At 39.4% G+C, this 25,388-nt stretch overlaps 1 protein-coding gene across 1 annotated transcript in view; it reads left to right on the forward strand.

Annotated features, from left to right (window-relative positions):
* The window catches only part of LOC122811273 (zinc finger protein 2 homolog), an 89,220-nt gene that overhangs the window by 22,984 nt on the left and 40,848 nt on the right, over positions 1 to 25,388 (forward strand). Inside the window, exon 3 of the mRNA XM_044083005.1 lies at positions 17,382 to 17,504. Within this exon, the coding sequence (XP_043938940.1) occupies positions 17,382 to 17,504 (123 nt within the window). The remainder of the gene's footprint in view (positions 1 to 17,381; positions 17,505 to 25,388) is intronic.

Genomic DNA, 25,388 nt, shown 5'->3' on the forward strand with positions numbered 1-25,388 from the left:
GCCAAATTATCCAGAGCAAAAGTGTTCCAGCCAGATTAATCCTACAAGCATTAGGCCCGATGGCAGCCTCAGTCACTCTTGTTCCCTTAGCAAGATACCACATGCGAATCTTACAATGGTTACTAACCTCCCAGTGGTCTCTGGTGGATCAGCCAATGTCTCACCCCATCTTGATTACCAGTCAATGCAAACAGGATCTTTTGTGGTGGCTCCACTCTAACGAGATTCTTTCAGGCCGACCATTCATCCTTCCACAACCCCTACCGATAGTGACCACGGACACTTCCCAGATAGAGTGGGGGGGCATTATCTGGGCAGGATGGTGCAAGGCACATGGTCCCAACTGGAGGCCAACTTGCAAATCATCAGTATTCTAGAGATGAGGGCAGTGCTGTTAGCATTGCATGCATTTCAGGATACCCTTCCTCTAGGAACAGTAGCAGTTTAGATGGACAACATGAGTCTGGTATATCAACAAATGGGGGGAACCAAATCTTACCCATTGTGCTGAGAAGCCCTTAGAGTTTGGCAATGGGCGATTTCATCCAACTGCTTTCTCATATCAACGTACATTCTGGGGAGATCAGTGAACAAACCGAGAAGAACCATTCTCACGCTTCACAAGTGGTCTCGCAATCCTGTGTCGGTGAAGGAGATTTTTCTTCAATAGGGCCAACCTTACTGTGATCATTTTGCATCTCCTCTAAGCAACAAGTGCAGTAGAGATGCTCTTCTCCACGAATGCCCCCTCCCCGGTAATCTCTATGCCTTTCCCCCAAATCCTTTGATATCCCAGTTTCTAAAGAAAGCCAAGAGGTCAGAGAACTCAGTAATCCTCATTGCCCCCTTTTGGCCTCAACAAGTTTGGTTTCCCTTCCTTTGGCCTCATTTTCTTCAGAAACCGTGGATACTGGACCCAACTCCAGATCTGCTGTCTCATATGGAGGGCATGGTTCATCTGAACGTCCATCATCTCAAGGTCACAGCTTGGCTTCTCCAATTCCCATGATTGCCAGGCATCCTTTACTTTCCTCTCCTGTTCCGTCAAATCATTGTGACCCATCACAAACCTTCAACCAGGAAACCGTATCAAAGTAAATGGGAAAAATTTGCAACATGGACCCTTATGAATAAACTTGATCCTTTTTCGACCCCTGTTCATAAAGTTTTGGATTTTTTAGATAATCTTTATCAATGTGGTTCCTCTTCCTCAACAATTAAAGTCCATTTAGCGGCAATCTTGAACTTCCATATGAGGTTTGATGGAGCATCCCTTATGATGTTCAAACTTTGTAAAACATTTTTAAAAGGGGTTCTAATGTTAAGACCTCTATTTAAAGAACCCATTCCTCCCTGGGATCAAACACTAGTTCTTCAGTCCCTTGTTTTGCATCATTTTGAACCATCAGGTACTTGTGACTTAAAGTTTTTGTCTTGGAAAACTTTATTTTTACTGGGTATTACATCTGCCAGAAGAGTATCTGAATTTCAGGCCTTGTCCTTCAAACCACCCTACATAATATTTCACAAAGACAACGTGTCCCTTAGGACTAATCCATCCTTTTTATTGAAGGTAGTCTCAGAGTCTAATATTAATCAGACACTTCTACTACTGGTCTTTTTGCCTAATTTTTCTAGTAAAGGGGAGTATTTCCTTCATTCACTAGATGTCCACAGACGGCTACATTTTTTAACTCCACAGAACAAAGGATTTCAGAAAATCTGACCAACTGTATGTTGCTTTTTCCTCGTATTCTTTAGGTAACTCAGTCAAAAGGAATCAGCCTTTCAGTCCTATACAAGCCCACTCAACTAGAGTGGTGGCAACTTTTGCAGTTTTTCATGCCAGAGCTTGTTTAGCAGCCACTTGGTCTTCTCCTCATACTTTTAGCACTCATCACAAATTGGATCAGGTCTCTAGGGGACGCGCATCATTCGGTTCAATGGTGCTTAGGAATATTCTTCTGTGAGACCTCCCAAGATTCAGGTAGCTAGGGACTCTGTCCCACAGTCAAGGATTATGTGAAGACTGACAACCTCAGGTAAAGAAGTTATGTCTTACCATAATGTTCCATCTGTGTTGTCGATCTTCAGTAATCCTGGACATTTCCCCCTCCTTGTCCCAGCCTGAGACTCTTAGTGGATCAATTTTTTCCAGAACTGGCTTCATATTAGGGACCACATATCTGGTCTCTTATTTTTATTTGCTATCTGCCATTGTTTTGGGCAAACTCTGACTGAGTTTGAAAACTGAGATAATTTTAAGAGGAGCATTATGGGTAAAGCCTAGCTCGAGAGTTTGGAAGGCACGAGCTGAAATAAATGGCCAAGTCAGTTTCAAGGCTTGGAACCGAGCCCACAATCAAGGATTAGTGAAGATTGACAACACAGATGGAACATTATGGTAAGACATAACTTCTTTTTTTGTGGGCCACCTCTGCCGTGCGGGCGGTGTCTTACATTAAAGTTCCCCCACTGCCCCTGAAGGAACTCCCTCCATGTGTCCTGAAAAGGCCCTTGGGACTTCTTGAACTAAATTTTCTGACTGCTTCTCTGATTGCTAGAGAAAGGTCGTTGAGGAGTGGAAAAATGTACGCCCACAGCAGAAAGGGTCTTTCCATCTTTCATATACCTGGATAAAGTTTCTCTAACTTTTGGGCCAAACAGGCATGATCTGTCAAAGGGTGCATTGATGAATGAAGACTTAAATGGCTTCACAAAGTCACTTACATGCATCCAGGCATGTCTCCTAATGGCAACACCTTAACCCAATGCTCTGGTGGTCCTTTGCTGCATGAGAGATGAGCATCATGGACGAATTTGATACAGACTCCAGGGTGGCCAACTGGGAACCCACTTTTTCTTGGACGTCCTCAGAAATGGTTCCTGCAATGGTATCCGACAACTCCTTGACCAGATCCCTCTGAAGTCTGGTAAAATGTGCCAAGAAATTAAAAGACCATATGGCAAAGGTTGATGATGCATAGACCAGCTTCCCAAATGTATACATCGCCTGAGATTCTCTGTTGGGTGGGTGGATGAATAGAGGAACACAGTGCTTCATGGAGATAAACATCCTAATCCTGGTCCCAACAAAATTCTTCCATCCCCTCAGCCACAAAGCATCGCTTCCCTCTGCACTCCTACAAAACAGAATTGGTTTATTCTAGGCTAATGACCACCACTGTCTTTACAAGCCTAGCCATGTAGCCCGGCTCAGTTTCTTCCCCAAATTCAATGGACTTCTATATTGTGGGAAATGTTGGTAGAGAGGTGTAGCAAAGGATTATGTGGAGGGGGTATTTTAGTTGGGAATTAATTTACTTACTGTCTGCCTCTGTCCATTAGAGACACGGGGCTTGTCTGGGGGTGAATTTGTGATTTTCCCATCCAGTAATTAAGGTTTCTTTTGAATAGAGTCAGGGATGAACTCTGTTTCATGCAGATGGAGAGCTTCTTCCATAGCACGGGGATCCTTTGAGATGTGCATTTGTTTATCTAGCATGTAAAGTTCAGGTCCTTGGATCTACTGTTTCTGGTGCTGTTTGTTTTGCGGATGGACAAGAGATCTATTAGAGCTGGATCTGAGGATGTCTTTGCTAGTCATAGATCGTCTCTCTGTAGGAAACTGAGTACAGAGATAGGAATTTAAGGCAATATGTGTAGGGCAGGATATTCATATATCCTGGATTCTCCTGGTGAAAAACCTTTGAGGGCATTCCAGCTGTTGCATGTACCTGGTTGGGTACATGTCAAAGGGGGCATTGTACTCAATAATGGGTGTAATAGGGGCCGAGTAGAGTGCTCCTGTAATTTCCTTGGACCTGGATACCATACCCTTGCTTATGTGTTGGACAACATAGAATGATATTCTTACTGTCTTGGCTATGTGTTGGTTGAAGGCCAGATTACTGTCTACATATGTTCCCAGATCCCTACCTATTGTGTCAACTCTCAGAGGTGTTTTATTGATGGAGTAATTAGCTTTGGGGGATTATTTCCCAAAGGGCATTTCTTCTCATTGAATTTTAATCCATGGCTTTGGCACCATTCATTTGTTTGTGTTAGGTCCTCTTGTAGGATGTAATTGTTGTCTGGGGAATCTATAATAGCTTCTAATTTACAGTCATCTGTGAACTTGGTAAGCCAAAGGCCTTTGACTTCAGCCTTGACTTCCAAGTAGAAGATACAAATAGTAGTGGGTGCAACATGGACCCCTGTGGTACTCCACTGGTGACTGGTCTCTTGTGGAGGTGGTCTTGCCAATCCTGATGTCTTGGTCCTATCTGTGAGCCAGCTAGCAACCCACTGATTTATGTACGATTTATGCCTAGTTCTGAGAGTCTGTCAACAATACCAGAGTGAGCTATTGTATTTATTAAACACCTTGGCTAGGTCAAGGTAGGTGGTATGCACCATTTTCCCCTCATCCATAGCCTTGGTGACCCTTTCAGAGATGTCTTGTGGCGGACACTCTGGCAGATCCAGAACAAATCCTCATAAATGGATACTTAACAGGGAGTTGTTTCTGGACATTGTACATTGGTGGGGTACTCCTCAGGTAGATTGCTTTGCCTCCCCAGACAACTTCCCCACTTTTGTGTAAAGGTGCCAAGTCCTCTGGCTTAGAAACTGGGCACCATGTCTTTTCCTTGAAAAGGGAATGTTTCTGTATGCATAGCTCTCTATTCCTCTACTACCAAAGGTCCTGCACAAGATCATGTGGAACAGACCCAAAATCTTGCTGGTGACTCCCTTTTGGCTCAGACAGCTCTGGTTCCCCCTTCTATTTCATCTGCCCAGAAGCAGTCATCACAGGTTACCTCACGGGATGGATATTCTCACACACGGCAATAGATCTCTCATTCACATTCACTTGCCCACCCTTCAGTTGGCACTTAAGGTGGTAGGGTTTTGATTCCTTTTAGACACCAATTTTCTGAGGACATGGTTTAGGTTTTGCAGGAGATCAGAAAAATCACTACTATAAATTCTATATGACCAAATGGAAGGTATTTTCAGTTTGGTGTCTCAGGCATGACCTAGACCCTTTCTCTGTGGGTATTCCTATAGTCCTTTCTTATTCATGTGAGCTGCTCAGTTCTGGCTTGGAATGTTCTTCTGTTATTTATTTGTCACCCATTTCCACTTGTCTGCCTCTGAATTCACCACTGGCTTCTAGTTTTGAAGTCGAACAATTTCTGGAAGATGTCATTCATATTTGACCTCCAAGAAAGCCTGTCCCTCCTTCTTGGAACCTTCACTTTCTTCTTGGAAATTGACTCAGTCCCCTTTTGAACCTGCAGTTTCCTCTTCCTTACAACACTGTAATTGGAAGACTGAATTGTTGGTAGTTCTTACTTCTGCCAAGAGGGTCTGTGAACTTCAAGCACTCATGGCGGTTCTACTTTTTTTGTTTTGTCACAAGGGTAAGGTATCTCTTCAAATCAATCCTACTTTCATGCTCAAGGTGGTTAATGATTTGTCCTAAAAATTAGTCCATTCATCTTCCTTCTTTTTTGTCCCTTCTGTACAGAATCCTAGTGATAGGGCTCTTCACACCTTGGGTTTATGTAGATGGCTCAGATATTACATAGACACAAAACATATCAGGAAATCTGAGCAGCTTTTTGCTTACTTTTCAAGTCAGGAAATTGGGTTTGGCAGGATCTAAGCAAACCATCTCATCCTGGATTTCTAAGGCCATTTCCTTTTGCTGTTCTTTCATGGCAAGCAGCTTTCTTCTTCTGTTCATGCACATTCTACCATCCTCTTCTGATGCTTTTTTAAAGAGTCTGGATATCAGCTACATCTTGGAAGATGCTACTTGGTCTTCTGTACATTACAAGTTGGATGTCATTTCTAGGGCCTGGGTAAGTTTTGTCAGGGCTATCATTCTTGGGATTTTGGAAAGGTCCTTTGTGGCTTCCTCCTCCCATCCTCTCCACTAGCTTTTGTACTCTCTCAGTTGTAAAGAATACTGCAACAGTGATAAGGAAGCACATATTGCAGTTGTGTAAGATCTTACCATAACAGTTGGTGTCCTACTTCTGACTATTGCAATATTCTGTCTCTACCGCCTGCCCCCTGTTGCTTTCCTTCTGGCCGACAGATCTTTCTTGCACCCTTTTCTCCTTCTTCCCTTCCTGGATGTACATGTTATTACTTTCATCTGGGGTCGCTTTGGTTCTTCTGGAGCATTTCCATTCTGAGGACTAGGTGCCTGTACATCACATATGTATCTTAACACCTTGCACGTAGGACATATGTCTGATGTACAGTGCCCAGAAGGTGTAAAGGCTTTGGTATGCTTGCAGGACACTCTCAGTTATCCTTGGCGGGATATCCCAAGAGTGAAGAATACTGCAACAGTGACAAATAGGAAGCCTGCTGTTATGGTAAGGTCTTACACAACTCTACTTTGTGTAAAGAAATGTAAACAAATATATTTGGGGAAACAAAAACTGAACAACAAAATGAGAAGCAGAACCAGGACCAAAAAAATGTAACAGTACATTGTTATTTAAGGTGGCACAAGGGAGAGAAGGATGCAAGGAATGTGGATATTTTTGGGAAAAGCCGTCTCTCTGACTTTCCTGAATTGTTTCCTTCTCAGATTGACTTTTAAGAATATATATTTTTAATGGATTTCTAGGAAGTATTTGCATGAGGAAGATCTTTATTCTGATTTCAGTTTTAACACTTTATTTTTAGTGGAGCTTTACTTTCTTCCTTTTTTACTATGTGGCATAACTTCGGAGTTAGAATAAAATAAGAAAATGAGAGAGGCTTGCCCTGTGATGGGGAAAAAAACTTTTTGAGGTGTTGATAACACTTGGATACTAGGAACAGTCCACAAATTAGAAACCAAAACAAGCAAAGTTCCTAAAGCACAATGCCCAGCACAAAAGGCACTAGTAAACACATCAGGTGAATCTTCAAAGGTTTAATACACATCAAGGTTAAGCGCTTTCATCACAACGTGACTTCTTCAGAACACTACTAACCATTCTCCAAACACTTTTATATGATTAATACATCACATGACTCTTACACCTGACATACTTATCTAATTAAAAAAGTTACCAATTAAAAGTGCTACAAGACTCACTAACACTGTATAAATTCCCCATGTATAAATACATTTTAGAAAAACATTCTGAACAATATATTCATAAAAAATACACTTTAAAAAGTACACTTTGAAAACCATACATACACATTTGCATTCATCCTGATATACAAATTAATAAATCTTCACCAAGGTGAAAAACCTTATGCTATGATCCACAGCATTTTGTAAATATTTTTTCCTTCTATATTATAATTAATAAAATGGGGCTTGGATAACCACCCCTATAAAAACTCATACTGCCTATGAGTGCCCGGTGTTATCCAAAATTGGTTTAATAGATATATGTTCGTTAATTCCCGGGTGTTCAGAGGCATTTAGCCTAATTTGCCACCTAACCTCTCTATCACCAACTCTCTTTTTTATATCTCCCCCTCTCACATTGTCATCGACGTGTTCCAGGATACCAAATTTAAACTTTGAACATTCCTTATTATCTCTCAAATGCTTCCATAGGGCATTGTTGTCATCTTTTTTCCTAATGCTGTAATAGTGATCATAAATTCTATTACGTAGGCATCTATTTGTCATGCCTACGTAAAAACCAGGACAGTTGGTACACAAGGCCAAATACACTAAATTCTTAGTCCTACAATTCCCCCTGTGAAAACTAATTTTAGTTTTGTTGAAATTTTGCAAAGTAACAGTTGATTCCTCACATATGTATTGGCATTGCTGACAGGTCCCACATTTACTTGTTCCCTTACGTACCTTACTTACTTTCTTGTTGTCTTTCCTTTCCAAAAGACTTTTCATGTTGTACCCATTCTTGTGGACAAAACAGGGCTCATTCCCCACTATCCTCAAAACTTCACTGTCAGCATGCAACACTTTCCAGTTCCTCTGTAGTATTTCTTTGATGTCTCTACTATATGTGGAATGTTGTATAACACAAGCCCTTTTAAAATTTCTACTATCCACTTCCCAACCTGCTACCTGCTCATTACCTACTGGACCTGTACCTTGATTGTTCCCCAATAAAGGCTTATACTTGTTTCCCCATTCCTTAATAACGTATTCACTCACATCCTCAACCATATCCATAGGGTAACCCCTCTCCCTGAAAAATTCCTTCACCTTGCACATTTCCTCCACCACTTCATTCTCTTGAGACGTCATCCGAGCCACCCTGATGCATTGCCCTTTTATTATGTTTCTTTTTTGGGCCATTGGGTGGCTACTAGAAAAGTGCAAGTATGAATTACTGAACGTTTTTTTCCTATATATGTTAGATTTAAACTTTCCATCTTCAATACTTATCCTTACATCCAGGTATGGTATAGTCACCCTATCCTTGTTGAAAGTGAATTTGAAACTCTCACTACATGTGTTCAAATATGCACAAAATTCGTCCAACTCATTGCTGTTACCCTTCCACAAAACAAATATATCGTCCAAAAATCTTAGGTAACAAGTGACATATTTGTACCATTTAGATTTGAAGACAAATTCTTTTTCCCAATCGAACACCACGAGATTAGCATATATGGGGGCACATGCTGCCCCCATAGCAACTCCCTTGATCTGTTGGTGGTATTCCCCTTCAAAAAATATATAATTGTGCGCTAACACCGTCTCCATGAATTCTAGCAATAAAATGCATTTTTCACTTGATGTCACTCCCAAACTGTTCATACTCTCGTGAAACCTCAATAAACCCTCCTCCTTGGGGATACTAGAAAAAAGGTCTATGACATCAATGGTCACTAACCATTCAACCCCTTTCACCAATTCAGGTTGTAATCTACCTAGAAAGTCCCATGAATCATATACTAAATGTGGTATTTTCCGTAATGCTGGTTTAAGCCATTTATCAATCACCCTTCCCATAAGGAAGGTTTTTGCCTGACTTCCTGATATTATTGGCTAAAAGGTGGGTCCCTTACACTCTTATGGACCTTGGGGATACCTACAATGGTGCCTATTATTGGATGTTCTACCTTCAAAAATTTATAAAGTTCATTTCCTATCCTTTCTTCCAATAAAAAGTCTTCTAACATCATGTCCACTTTGTGGTACCCTATATGTACTTCGTTCCTTGACGACACCTTGTATTTGCCAGAATTTAACAACAATCCCATAATTTTATTCTTATAATCACTATAATAATAAAGTACTACCCCACCCCCCTTGTCCGGTTTCATAATCCGGATCCTGTTGTCTCCCTGCATCTCCTTCAGTATATTGTATTCTTCACAAGTTAAATTAAATCTTGTTCCAAACTTGCTTTGCTTACTATACTTATACAAATCATTTATCACTAGTTTCTCATAAATTTCTAATATATTATTCAGGGGGGGTGTGTATGTACTCTTAGTACTAAACTCTTTAGGTGCATATACGGTACCATCAAACTTCACACTTAAATTCAATTTCCTAATGTACTTCTTGACATCAAGTATACAATCTACCAAATTGAAGGACCCTTCAGGAATAAATTTCATCCCCTTAGAGAACAACGTGAAATGTTCTTTCCTAAGAACCACATCTGTATAATTATATATGTGGAAATTGTCATATGAACTCACTATCTCATTGATCTTGACAATCTTGGGGTGGTTGTTTTCGGGGATGGACCCCAAGGTTTGTTTTTGTAATTGTACTTGTATTGATGGTCTTGCCCCCCCCCTTTTTTCCATGAATTCTCCCCTCCCTCTCGAGTACCCCATGTGGTCCCCTTCCCACTCTTGATGTCTCTCTAAAAAAACTTCACCACATGGTTGCTCCTCATAATGGTTGTAATGGTGGTCCCTATATTGATAATTGTTGTACCTCTTGGGTCTCTGATAACTGTAATTGGCCCCCCCAACATATCCACCGTTTTTAATTCCCTTGAATTTATCCTGCTGAACATTGTTCCTACTCTTTTCCCACATGTACACATCACCTTTTTTATACTGCGCTATGTCCCTATTGAGTTTATTACATTTCCGTTCATACTGTTTTTCAATAATGCCAGCTACCCAGCTAAACTGGGATTCATAGTACATTTCAAACTCCTCATACATTAAATCATGGACAATGATGTCATTCAAATCATCCAACTCAGTTATTAACATACAGATTCTTTTGTCATTACACTCTATTATGAACTTTATAAAAGAAAACCCAAAGCCATCAAATAACTTGTTACATTCATGTTTACTATTTTCATCCAATATTACCCCCATAGGAGTCTTAAAAAAGCGCAACCCTATGGGCACTACTTTGTTGTCCAAACATTTCTTTAAATAATTATTGTCCAATTGTAAGCTTTTCAAAATTTTAAGCTTCTTGCCAAACAAAAAAATAGTGTCTTTTAAGCTTTTTTCTCCTGTTCCACCATCGTGAACATTTTTGTTGACTGCATCACTCCCATTAACTCCAAACTCATACTGCCCTTCTAAGAAGGTGTGATAGTTGTAACGCACATGGGGAGTATGAGAATAAGTTTGTTTTACAGTACCTTTATCTCTCCCTTGCGCCGTAAAGGCGTAAGTCTTTTTAGGGACAGTTCATTTCGGTCTCGCTCCCGACACTTGTATTTCCCCTTCCGATCCGTTCCTGCTGGCTCCTGGTATTGATTTTTCCTGTCCAAGATCCTCGGAACGCGACCTACTAGAAGCCGGCTTGTCCTTAGAGTTCCCATCCGAACGGTCGCCATTGTGCGCCTCACATCCCTCTAATCTGTTTCCTCCTCGCGTCGACGTCATCTGTTTCACATTGGCAGCTGTAGAGTTAGGTTGCGACATGAGTTCTAACAATCTTGTTAGCTCACCTCGCATAATGGCCATTTCCGACTGCAAACATTTTATTTCGTCTCTCCTTGGTGAAAAATAGACGGTAATTCATCCAGTGAGTCCATGTTCTCCCCCCTCTCAACAGATAACACTTGGATACTAGGAACAGTCCACAAATTAGAAACCAAAACAAGCAAAGTTCCTAAAGCACAATGCCCAGCACAAAAGGCACTAGTAAACACGTCAGGTGAATCTTCAAAGGTTTAATACACATCAAGGTTAAGCGCTTTCATCACAACGTGACTTCTTCAGAACACTACTAACCATTCTCCAAACACTTTTATATGATTAATACATCACATGACTCTTACACCTGACATACTTATCTAATTAAAAAAGTTACCAATTAAAAGTGCTACAAGACTCACTAACACTGTATAAATTCCCCTTGTATAAATACATTTTAGAAAAACATTCTGAACAATATATTCATAAAAAATACACTTTAAAAAGTACACTTTGAAAACCATACATACACATTTGCATTCATCCTGATATACAAATTAATAAATCTTCACCAAGGTGAAAAACCTTATGCTATGATCCACAGCATTTTGTAAATATTTTTTCCTTCTATATTATAATTAATAAAATGGGGCTTGGATAACCACCCTATAAAACTCATACTGCCTATGAGTGCCGGTGTTATCAAAATTGGTTTAATAGATATATGTTCGTTAATTCCGGGTGTTCAGAGGCATTTAGCCTAATTTGCCACCTAACCTCTCTATCACCAACTCTCTTTTTATATCTCCCCTCTCACATTGTCATCGGCGTGTTCCAGGATACCAAATTTAAACTTTGAACATTCCTTATTATCTCTCAAATGCTTCCATAGGGCATTGTTGTCATCTTTTTTCCTAATGCTGTAATAGTGATCATAAATTCTATTACGTAGGCATCTATTTGTCATGCCTACGTAAAAACCAGGACAGTTGGTACACAAGGCCAAATACACTAAATTCTTAGTCCTACAATTCCCCCTGTGAAAACTAATTTTAGTTTTGTTGAAATTTTGCAAAGTAACAGTTGATTCCTCACATATGTATTGGCATTGCTGACAGGTCCCACATTTACTTGTTCCCTTACGTACCTTACTTACTTTCTTGTCTTTCCTTTCCAAAAGACTTTTCATGTTGTACCCATTCTTGTGGACAAAACAGGGCTCATTCCCCACTATCCTCAAAACTTCACTGTCAGCATGCAACACTTTCCAGTTCCTCTGTAGTATTTCTTTGATGTCTCTACTATATGTGGAATGTTGTATAACACAAGCCCTTTTAAAATTTGTACTATCCACTTCCCAACCTGCTACCTGCTCATTACCTACTGGACCTGTACCTTGATTGTTCCCCAATAAAGGCTTATACTTGTTTCCCCATTCCTTAATAACGTATTCACTCACATCCTCAACCATATCCATAGGGTAACCCCTCTCCCTGAAAAATTCCTTCACCTTGCACATTTCCTCCACCACTTCATTCTCTTGAGGCGTCATCCGAGCCACCCTGATGCATTGCCCTTTTATTATGTTTCATTTTGGGCCATTGGGTGGCTACTAGAAAAGTGCAAGTATGAATTACTGAACGTTTTTCCTATATATGTTAGATTTAAACTTTCCATCTTCAATACTTATCCTTACATCCAGGTATGGTATAGTCACCCTATCCTTGTTGAAAGTGAATTTGAAACTCTCACTACATGTGTTCAAATATGCACAAAATTCGTCCAACTCATTGCTGTTACCCTTCCACAAAACAAATATATCGTCCAAAAATCTTAGGTAACAAGTGACATATTTGTACCATTTAGATTTGAAGACAAATTCTTTTTCCCAATCGAACACCACGAGATTAGCATATATGGGGGCACATGCTGCCCCCATAGCAACTCCCTTGATCTGTTGGTGGTATTCCCCTTCAAAAAATATATAATTGTGCGCTAACACCGTCTCCATGAATTCTAGCAATAAAATGCATTTTTCACTTGATGTCACTCCCAAACTGTTCATACTCTCGTGAAACCTCAATAAACCCTCCTCCTTGGGGATACTAGAAAAAAGGTCTATGACATCAATGGTCACTAACCATTCAACCCCTTTCACCAATTCAGGTTGTAATCTACCTAGAAAGTCCCATGAATCATATACTAAATGTGGTATTGGGGTTGAATGGTTAGTGACCATTGATGTCATAGACCTTTTTTCTAGTATCCCCAAGGAGGAGGGTTTATTGAGGTTTCACGAGAGTATGAACAGTTTGGGAGTGACATCAAGTGAAAAATGCATTTTATTGCTAGAATTCATGGAGACGTGTTAAAGACAATTATATATTTTTGAAGGGAATACCACACCAGATCAAGGAAGTTATATGGGGGCAGCATGTGCCCATATATGCTAATCTCGTGGTGTTCGATTGAAAAGAATTTGTCTTCAAATCTAAATGGTACAAATATGTCACTTGTTACCTAAGATTTTGGACGATATATTTGTTTTGTGGAAGGGTAACAGCAATGAGTTGGACATTTGAACACATGTAGTGAGAGTTTCAAATTCACTTTCAACAAGGATAGGCTGACTATACCATACCTGGATGTAAGGATAAGTATTGAAGATGGAAAGTTTAAATCTAACATATATACGAAAAAAACGTTCAGTAATTCATACTTGCACTAGTAGCCACCCAATGGCCCAAAAAGAAACATAATAAAAGGGCAATGCATCAGGGTGGCTGGATGACGCCTCAAGAGAATGAAGTGGTGGAGGAAATGTGCAAGGTGAAGGAATTTTTCAGGGAGAGGGGTTACCTATGGATATGGTTGAGGATGAGTGAATACGTTATTAAGGAATGGGGAAATAAGCCTTATTATGAACAATCAAGGTACAGGTCCAGTAGGTAATGAGCAGGTAGCAGGTTGGGAAGTGGATAGTACAAATTTTAAAAGGGCTTGTGTTATACAACATTCCATATAGTAGAGACATCAAAGAAATACTACAGAGGAACTGGAAAGTGTTGCATGCTGACAGTGAAGTTTTGAGGATAGTGGGAATGAGCCCTGTTTTGTCCACAAGAATGGGTACAACATGAAAAGTCTTTGAAAGGAAAGACAAGAAAGTAAGTAAGGTGAAGGGAACAAGTAAATGTGGGACCTGTCAGCAATGCCAATACATATGTGAGGAATCAACTGTTACTTTGGTAAAATTTCAACAAAACTAAAATTAGTTTTCACAGGGGGAATTGTAGGACTAAGAATTTAGTGTATTTGGCCTTGTGTACCAACTGTCCTGGTTTTTACGTAGGCATGACAAATAGATGCCTACGTAATAGAATTTATGATCACTATTACAGCATTTGGAAAAAAGATGACAACAATGCCCTATGGAAGCATTTGAGAGATAATAAGGAATGTTCAAAGTTTAAATTTGGTATCCTGGAACACGTCGATGACAATGTGAGAGGGGGAGATATAAAAAAGAGAGTTGGTGATAGAGAGGTTAGGTGGCAAATTAGGCTAAATGCCTCTGAACACCCGGGAATTAACAAACATATATCTATTAAACCAATTTTGGATAACACCGGGCACTCATAGGCAGTATGAGTTTTATAGGGTGGTCCAAGCCCCATTTTATTAATTATAATATAGAAGGAAAAAATATTTACAAAATGCTGTGGATCATAGCATAAGGTTTTTCACCTTGGTGAAGATTTATTAATTTGTATATCAGGATGAATGCAAATGTGTATGTATGGTTTTCAAAGTGTACTTTTTAAAGTGTATTTTTTATGAATATATTGTTCAGAATGTTTTTCTAAAATGTATTTATACAAGGGGAATTTATACAGTGTTAGTGAGTCTTGTAGCACTTTTAATTGGTAACTTTTTTAATTAGATAAGTATGTCAGGTGTAAGAGTCATGTGATGTATTAATCATATAAAAGTGTTTGGAGAATGGTTAGTAGTGTTCTGAAGAAGTCACGTTGTGATGAAAGCGCTTAACCTTGATGCGTATTAAACCTTTGAAGATTCACCTGACGTGTTTACTAGTGCCTTTTGTGCTGGGCATTGTGCTTTAGGAACTTTGCTTGTTTTTGAGGTGTTGCTTTGACTTTGGTAAGATAGCCTTCGAATTATTTAGGTGAGTTTAATTTCAGTTTGTCTTAGTTTGATAACACACACTGTTACCTGAGGGAAGAAGACAAGGTAACATATTATTGAAAGATACTGAGAAATTCAGTGTAAAGGTAAGTCACGTATCTCATCCTACCTTAAAAGCATGATGTGTTTCAGAACAACTGCTCAGGAGGAGAGCGAACAATTTAAATATGGCAGGTAGGTGGGCTAATGGTAGAAAGGAGGAATATTTTTCATGGGGTGAAGGATATGTGGACCAGGCTTTTTGCTGACATTATGGCAACAGTATTTTGAAGGAATGAAAAAAAACGTGTTACAGATATGCCCGTTGCATCACATTTTATCCAGTAGGAAGGGAAGTAGGACATGACATGACCCAATTAAATTAATGAATAAATAAAATAGATTTACAGATATAAATGTTGTCTTACAAAAAAAAAAATCTGCATTTCTTTATATTTGTGTGCATGCTTTCCATGGCTGAGTGATACACAAGCTGATCTGTAAATCTGAGTCAGCTATTTAATGTACTGTAATTATAACACTGCTGTGCTCTATAGGCCATAGTTAACTAACTCTTGTCTTAACTGCTGGTAATTTTGAAAATATATCATTCCTCAGATGTAATCATTATAGAAAGGAATTATTTATATGCAAGACCTAATTTTATATGAAATCAGAGTTGGCTGTTTAATAGAATTACTTGTAAATGTTCTTTTTTGCAAGTACAGCTGGATAGCTGTCTGTGAACTTGGCAAAATGGAACTAGAAACCCCAACCATGAAGGGAAAAAAAATAAGTGAGGCGTATCAAATAAAACAAAAAAGAAACATTTTCAAAGGGCTGTGTGAAGAACATCTGTAATTGCAGAATGCCTTTAGCACAGCAATGCTAGATTTTTCATAATTCAAATCAGCAATATTCTATGTAGCTACAAATATTAAAATTATAAAAATATATTAAGATGGTACTTTTATATGAACTGGAACAAATGGACGTCACAAATATAACTGGTAATTTGCATTTCAATCAGATCCCCTTTAAGAAGAATATGTCACTTCAGGTCATGTGGGGTAGGGATGCTGCTACATACACCCAAAACAAAAATGTACTGCACTATTATCAGGAAAGGGCACATGGCTGTTGGCAGAGTAGGCAGATGACCCAGACATATTACCATTCCTTGGATCTATGAGTGAAGATGTAACTGTTCATCTTATGGTCCCCTTGAATGCCTGTCTAGAGTTGTTCTTGTGCTCCTAAGACTGTAACGCACCAGATGGGCACCAACTCATACACTTTTGCTCCATGACTGGATAACTGCAGCAGTTACCTGGTCTATATTGCAGGACCACACTCATCAAATCTAACAGACAGGCAGTAATCTCTGAATCCTATAAGCAGTAAGGCAAAATGTTCCCTGAAGTCAGTGGTTCTTTGATCAAAGCATAGTTTAGCTTAAGATTTGTTGACCTACATGATGACATCATGACACTTTTCTCAGCAGGCAGCTAATATGTTATCACAAACAGAAACAACTCAAAACATGAATGTAGAATGAACAGCGTAGTTTTTTTTAAATTTAACTAACTTAAATGTTCCATATACAGTTTATTCATGGAGTGTCAGTTGTATATTTTTTCTATGTCAGGTCAATTTCTTGATATTGATTTCTAGAACCCATGCTTTACTGGCATGGAATCTTTGTAACTTAAGTATTTTTAATTTTATATAGCTATAATTCTATTTTCATGGGTAAATAAGTAAGTGGTCTATTAGGGCTATATCTCGAAATCGAACTTCCAAAATGTCAAACACCATAAGTTCGAACTTGGAAGATTGAATTCGGATAACATCGAAACTTCAAAACAGTGAATTTTTTCCCAGGGAAAAAATTTGCTGTTCCGAAAAACACACACATAACACAAACACATACATAACACAATCACACCAAACACCTTCAAAACCTACACTAAACCTAACATACACCACTATCTATGCACTATCCTTAACCCAGCCCTAACCCTAAAGTCTGTCACTACCGCACACTTACCTGACCCATGCCCTAACCCTAAAGTCCGTCATTACCCGTTCTTACCTTGACCCGGTCCGAAAATGTCGAAGCCGCAGAAACGGCCAACCGAATTCTTTCCCTGGGAAAGAATTCAGGTTTCGGTGGCTTCGACATTCTCAACGTTCGATTTTGCGATAGGAACCCATCTATTAAGTGCTGCATTATTAACATTATGTTTGTTTATATATATGAATAGTGATTGATTTGATTCAAGTAATTTCAGAGTATATTTTAACCACACAACTTTTGTGTTTTCATTTTACAGGGTATAATATCCCAGTGGAACAGCTTTTACTGTTAATTGAGAAGCCTGATGAGTTTCCAAGTAATGTTAAGAAGGAAGATGGGATAATGCTTCCAAAAGTAATTCCTGAACGCTCGCAAACCAGTAAGTGAATAGCTAGCTAATGAACTGATTTGCTTTACAGGTAATAAATGACATTTTAATCAGTTGTTTAAAAAAGATGAAAACAAGGTGTAAACAAGTCAGTTATAACTCCAAATGGAAATAAAAACATCAGCTGTTGATTACACTGGCACATCTTAGAGTAAATCCGCAGTTAAACTGGAACTGGATTTTTGATAAAGGCTTCGCTTTTTTAAGGTCTTACTTGCAGAATTTAGTGAGGAAACATCAGGTGTATGTTCTTTACATATATACTAGCACACAGAGTGCCATTATTACTTTCAAAACAGCAGTTAAATGATATCCTGGTTATGAACTACTGTATTGTGAGTCCTGGCCATAACAGCACTTTCAAAGGTATGTAACAAAAGTTATACACCCCATTAAGCACTGCTATGGTCTGGTATCGGGGAAGGGATGTTCCTTCATTCTCAACTGTTCCTTAATATCTTTCTTCATATATCTGTGGAAAATTTACAGTTGTCAGTCTGTAAACAACTCATTTAAATTAGGTCAGTATTTAAAAACTGTCCCTAACTTTTTCCTTACTTCCTATCTGTACAACACCACTTGCTAAGTAGTTTACTGGCTTTCAAAATTGGTAAAACACTTTGGATTTTTTTCTTCCATGCACTACAAAGAATTATGATCAGGTCTCACTGATCATATTCCATTATGTGTTTTCGACATGGATGCTAATTCACCTCTCATCTCGAGCTTTGCTCTCAAGGTGAATTTCTTGGCATCCACGTCTCAAACACATAAGAACATGGTTACAACTAGAGACCTGATTATAACCCTCTATGTCTATGTAATACATGCAGTGCTCTGAATATGTTGTAAGAAATGAGAGAAGCATAACCTTGTTAGAGGAATGTTCACATACAATAACCAGGCTGTAACAAATTATAGTCAGGTTCTTACATTTGAACCTTGTTATAAAACAAGCAAACATCACACGCTTTCAATAGGCAGTCACCATGAAACTGCATGGGAAAGCAACTAGTGGATTTACAAGCTGTAACACACATTGTGCTGCCTCAAAACTGACAGAGCTGAAGTACGCAGCTAGTCAAACAGCTGTTACAACTCCTGCTCTGTCTTACAAGCTTTTTTTTAAAGGTGATGTCATACAAAGTCAGCAAGTACTCTCTATATAGAGTTGCTATTCACTCTTCAGTCACAACCATTTGTGTGTTCATGAAATGAATGTCTGGAATATCTCAAGGTGAATTTCTTGACATCCTTTTCTAAAAAACACATAACATCTGTTATGATTAGAGACATGATCTATAATATATTATGTCATAATGTAGTCTTTTAGTCTCTCACCATCTGCTTGACCACCAGTTTTCTCACCAGCTCGTTCAACTTAACTGCGTCTCCCTCCCTCTTTCACGGATGTTCACGTGGATACTGCTGCACATGTATTTTTATTAGCTGACACTTTTATACATCTATTATCATATTATGCACATTGGTCATTTTTTGTATATGCAGTTGTAGATTTTCTGTGTAGGAAAAGAGAACATAGAAATTGCTTGTTGCAGCACAACAAACAAGGGGGGTCATGAGCATACATTTCTTAACATCAGGTTATTTCAGAATCTGTACAAAACTGTGGCTAGGTGGTTGAAATAATGACTGATGACTCGAGTTAGCAAGTTAGACTCACTATGCATGTGTATGGCCTGCTATAAATGGTACATTACATAAAGCTCTCGCATATAGCAACCCTTTCCAGGAAACTCATCATTTCTTAATAAAAAAGAAAAGGAAGAAGTCTTCAGAGTTGAGTACCGCAAAAAGGCTTTATTTACAAGAACACTCTTTGAGTACTTTCGTCTACAGGTAATAGGACTTCTTCAGAACAATATAAATTGCAACAGACTGAATTTTTATACCTGTGGGTGGCAGCCTCAAATAATTAATGACATCATCATCTAATTAACTATTCACCCCATCTCTATTACAAACAAGTGTCAACTTTTAAAACCTTTTAAAACTAGTCGAGACAACATAAACAGACATTTTTCATTTAAAACGTGTTGGCAGTTCACAATTAATAACATAATATAACTGTAAAACCTAAAAGCAGGCATTGTCACACACCTTCTGTATTGCGAAAGTGTCATACGGCACTTTCATCATACGTCTGACCCTCTTAGAGGCAAAAATCTGGACAAAGCCTAAAATGACGGAGGGCATACCTCTCAAAGTCTGAAAGGCAAAAATCTGTCAAAGCTTAAAATGATGGGAGACATACCTCTCAACCTCTCAGAGCCAAAAATATGGACAAAGCCTAAAATGAAGGGGGGCATACCTCTCAATCTCTCAGTGCAAAAAACTGGACAAAGCCTAAAATGATGGGGGGACAAATAGGGACAGATTATAAATATTGCCCTTACAAACTTAGCAAGTTGATAGAGGAACATGGTTTGTATCAACATGTACGGAAGGATTAGAAGTCTGAAACTCAAATGTATGCCATTATGTAGTGAATTCAATCCTGATATTCCCATACAGACTTAGACAGTTGATAGAATGACAGGTAGTGCATTACCAAATATGACTTACAAGGAGTATTGATACATGTAATTAAAGTACTTTTATTAAATTTTTTTTCCATTCCAAGTAAAGTTTAAGTGTAGCTGAGCGGGTTTGCGCGCTATGGCTCTCTGCTCAGCATTGCTGAAACATCTCATAGGAGCTAAATACAAACGTATAACTCAGATCCTTAATAGTGAGATAGTGTAGTGGGTAGAGTCCTGGCTTTGCATGTAGCAATTCACGGTTCGAGTACCAAGATAGGCCCTTTACTTTTACATGGGAAAGCATTGTTAAAATTATTTTTTTTATTTTAAATTATGTAGTAATTGATATTTGTTAATCAGGGTAGTGTAGCTGGTTCAAACTGGAAGTGTGAGTGCATATAACATGTGAAATCACCCATGTAGACACAAGTGTCCCATAAAGTATAGTCACACCCCAAGGTAATGTAGTGAATGCACAAAGAGGGATGTCATGTAAAGTAAATCATATACATTAATAATATGTCAGTAATGATTAATTAAGTTACAATACTGATATTTTTTAAAATGAAAACTGAGCAATGGTTAGCAGTTTTAAGCTCTGCTTAGCTGGTTTAAGCACTGCTTAGATAAATACTAAGCATCAGTCAGCTCAGCTAAGCAAATGTGCGCACTGTTAAGCAGTACTCAGCATTTACACCTTTAAGCACTGTTCAACTCACCTTAGCAGATTTGCGCACTGCTTAGCTGAGCTTAACATTTTCAAAATGGTCAAAAGGGTGGGAATATTGCCTTATTTAAACTGCACAGGTGGGAATACAGCCATAAACTGTTGTAGTGTGATATCTGCAGGAACCATGATGGTGTTGGAGATGGAGCGCACATTCAGGCTCAGAGCAGGGGCATTCTGGAGTCCAGGGTCATGGCTGGACTCCTCATAGAACACCATGATGACAGACTGCTGCAGGGCCAGTACCAGGGCTCTCACAGTACAAAGCGGAGGCCTGGGACTGTCTGGCATGTGATCTCACCAGTGCCACTGGAATCCTCCAAACTGGTGAGCAGGTATGGCATCATTATGCTAAAGCGTAGGAAGAGGGTGCTCTTGGCCCAGTGATCCAAGTTGCTCAGGCACGGAATGCTCCATTAGTTTGTAGGTATTTCATCCGCAGCTGTACCAAATTCTAGCCTGAGTATGTGATAGATAGGTATGCATAATGTTTTTTTCCCCCTAGAGCTGCAGCGGAGAGAGCTAGCAATATTGAGGCCCATGCTGACAGACAAAGCTGCGCTGACTGGCTGGTGAGTACAGATCTACCTGGCAGTATATAGTGAAATAAATAAGGAGAAGTAAATTTGTTTACTGCCAGTAGGTGTAGTGTGTTCTGTGTATAACGAATAAATAAAAGTTTGCAAGACTAATATTGATCTACAGGATATGCAGTAGTAAAGCACTGTGTCATATAAGTGAAATAAAGACTCATACCACAAACTGTTGTGTTTACTCTGGCATGTGGTTGTAGAAATCGAATGTGTACAAGTTCTTCATAGCAAATATGGCTTTGACAGTATGAGTAAACTGAGGTTGTTCTGAGAACCAGCTATTACGCCAAACAGTAGATTGTGGAGGTGTAAAACAAGGTATAAATGAAATGTGAAATATGTTATGCACTGAGATCTGAACCCTGAATAGTAATATCTAATGTATTATAGTGTGTCCCCCTGCAGCATTGCCTTGTGTTAACCTTTGCTTTCCAGATTGTATTATTTCAAAGGATTAATACACAGTACACTATCTGTCATGCATGAATCTCAGGATTACAAGGTCGTACTATTTAACCACAGAGTAATAGGCAGAAATCAGTTAAAAAAGAGACAGCAGTTCCCCAGTAGCTCAGTGTGATGAGAAATAGCCTTGTTGTTCATTTTAGCAAACCCAGACACGGTTAGAATCCAGTGAATGGTACTGAGATCTGTGTATATATACACTCAAGAAATCTTCAATATTTGTAGAAACAATCAAATAGTGCTAACAGATATTTTCTCCACAGGTCTTTAGCTATATGAAGGGTATACCAGTACACAATATACAACTGTTCCACTGTCCAACCTCATGCTTGCAAATGACAGCAGGATAGGTACATACACCATGCACTCTTCGCGATACATGTCTATCAAGGGTCATGCTGTCATGGCTAGTGGTCACTGCTGCCAATCACCTTGGACACAGATAGGAATCCAGGTGAAGTATACCAGTAGCAGACTCACAGAATATCATTGCAGGGTACCCCTTCTTTGTCAGATATGTAACCCTGACATGTACAAGCCCCCCTAGTAATGTAGCCATAGTTGTCCCAGTCAGAACCATACCATTAGAGGTTGACAGTTTAACAGGTATGTATGTGCTACAGAAGTTGTGGGACATAGGTAGATGTAAAGTGAGGGCAGAACTGTAGAGTATTGAGTAGTACTGTTGTGAAAAATAGAAGCCTATACACCTGTTAATAGACTTTTTTTCTCTCCCCCACCCCTCATCAGCATCACCAATTATTATTCATATACTACAGGTATGTTTTTCTCAAAACTTAATGTTGGGACTTCTGTTCTATTATTGTTCATATATTTAAATGGTTGAATATTAACATACCTTGTTCAAATACCATTGTTGGTGGCCTGTTTCCATCAATGTAACTGGCATGCATGTGTTTGGTTTGCTATGCAAGTATTTCAAATCTGTTGGTTTGGATTAATTGGAACACCCACGCATGATGTTACAACTAATTTTGAAATGTTTTGTTCATGATTAACCAATATAACACCATAGCACGTTTGTGAAGGCAGATCCAGGTGGATCCGCCTGTCCTGCCTCATCTGGCCATGGCACTGGCCCCCAGCACATCTGGGACCCAGCCTGGAACTTCGTCCTCTGCTGGTCCTGCACCACCTTCGGGTGGAACTGCCTCAGGGAGTAGGGCCCGTCCACCCCCGGGCACAGAGAGGAGCCTGACACCCGCCGCAAGTTCCGGGGTATGGTGCACAGCGTCATCCTCTCCGAGTTGAATGGATGGCTGTGCTAGATGGAGGGCCACATGGAGCACCTGGTGGGGCAGATTGCCCCTTTTGTCCAGCCCCCAGCACAGCCACCTTCAGGGCCGTTAAGGTGCAGTGGTGACTGCACATGGGTGGGGACCTCAGTCCCACTATATCCATTTGGGGGCTCATGGTCCTCTGATTCCCAAAGACCCTCCCTGTCCAAGGGGTTTACCCCCTCATGTGTCATATACTGCCCATCTGCTGTCTTGTGTGTCTTGTCTGTCTGCAAATGCAACCTATCCTACCCAACCTACCTCCCCAAACATACCTACAGCCCTTCCCCAACATCATACTCTCAACCTTAATAAAAAAAATGGGCATCTGTCCCGCAAAAAAAATCATTGCCCCATACATAACTCTACGTTTCACCCAAATGTTCAGTGATGTAAATCAATCAACACTCAAACTACTGTACAAATGTATGTTGCCAACACCCCTCCCTGTGGGGTGTGAGGCTGTGAATTCCAAATTTTCTACATCAGTCACAGCTGTTGCTGCAGTAGAAATGTAGGGCTATGGTCCTTTCCTACACCAATTCTGCACATCCCTAGCTGTTTTCCTAATGTTTTACCCCCTGCTTGCCCCCATTTCTCCACTTTCCTATCACCCATTTTTCTTTTCTTTATTTAAAATTAGCACGGGTGTAAGTGGGATAAGTGACGCTAAGAGGACTTAAGCATCTGTTAGCATCACTTAGCTTCCCACAAAACTGAGCAAACCTGCTTACAACTGCTTAAAAGTGTTTTAATCACTCTGTCTCCATCATCCCTTGTTCTGCCCAGCAACAAAATAATCAGCCCTGCCAAGTCCCAAACCCAGGATGCTGTGCACTACAATCACAGCAACGTACTACTACACTATCTGAGCTGTGGGGATTTGTAATGCTTTTACAAACATATCATGCATTATGGTCATTTAACATTAATGAAAAAAGTCATCACTACCAAGTTTTGAACCCAGGACCATGTGCACTACAGTTAAATAAACGTACCTCTACACCTTCTGAGCTGTGGGAATTTGTAATGCTTTTAGAAATATATCATGCACTACAGTCATTTAACATAAGGGGAAAAATACACAACCCTGGCAAGCCTTAAACACAAGACCCTGTGCACTCCAGTCAAAGCAGCTACTGCTATTCCACATTATTTATTTACATTTGTTGACTGGGAATGTCCGACTGGACGCAGGTCTATTTTCAGTGGAGGCCCGGGGAGAAAAACTCCACAAATTAAAATATTACAGACATAGTTACACATAAAGAATCCTAGCAATTAAAATATTACAAACATAGTTACAGATGAAGAACATAGTACATTCAGTAGATAACCAGCATCTGTTCTATCCACGAAATCATCGCATATATTAACAATTGTTACGAGAATTAGAATGCTTCTGTAAATATATCATGCAGGATGGTCATCCAACATTAGGGAAAAACCTGTGGAATTAGTATTCTTATATATTTATATATATATATGTGTGTGTGTGTGTGTGTGTGTGTGTGTGCGTGTGTGTGTATATATATATATATATATATATATATATATATATATATATATATATATATATATATATATATATATATATATATATATATCTCCATGCACATACATATATGTGTATGTGTGCGCATGTGTACATATGTATATTACATACATTTAGGTTAATAGGTGTTTACTAGGTTAATGGCCCTGGAGCCTTTACAAGCCTAGCCCATAGGATTACCTTGGCATCATGTCACCCGACCTGAGTTCCTAGTTCCTCTGTCAATTAGAGCCACTGGAGTGATCCCTGGGGTGAATCTTCTATTTTCCATCCACTCAACAAGATTCTTCTTGACGAGGGCCAGTGACGCATTCCGCTTGACATGTATGGGAAGTCTATTCCATAGCATGGGCAGTCTCTCGGTTATGAACCTGTCCCTCCAGCTTGTTCTGTTGATTGTGGTAATGAGGTTGAGGTCTCTGGAGTGTATAGTGCGGAAGGATTGGGATTTCTTTAGATGTAGCATATATAACAGAGCTGGGTCAGACATGGCTTTGTAGGTCAAGCAGAGATCGCATCTAAGTAGGCAATATGACAGAGAGAATAGTTGGAGTTTTCTGAGTCTGCCCATATAGGACAAGTATTTAAGGCCTAGGATCCTCTATGTGAGGTAGTTTAGCAGCTTCTCCAGTTGTAGGTGTCTAATGAGGTACATGCCAAATGGGGCATTGTACTCTGATGATGATATTTTTTT

Source organism: Protopterus annectens, chromosome 9.part0, assembly GCF_019279795.1.
Source record: "Protopterus annectens isolate FY-2018-M chromosome 9.part0, PAN1.0, whole genome shotgun sequence".
Classification (NCBI taxonomy): domain Eukaryota; kingdom Metazoa; phylum Chordata; order Ceratodontiformes; family Protopteridae; genus Protopterus; species Protopterus annectens.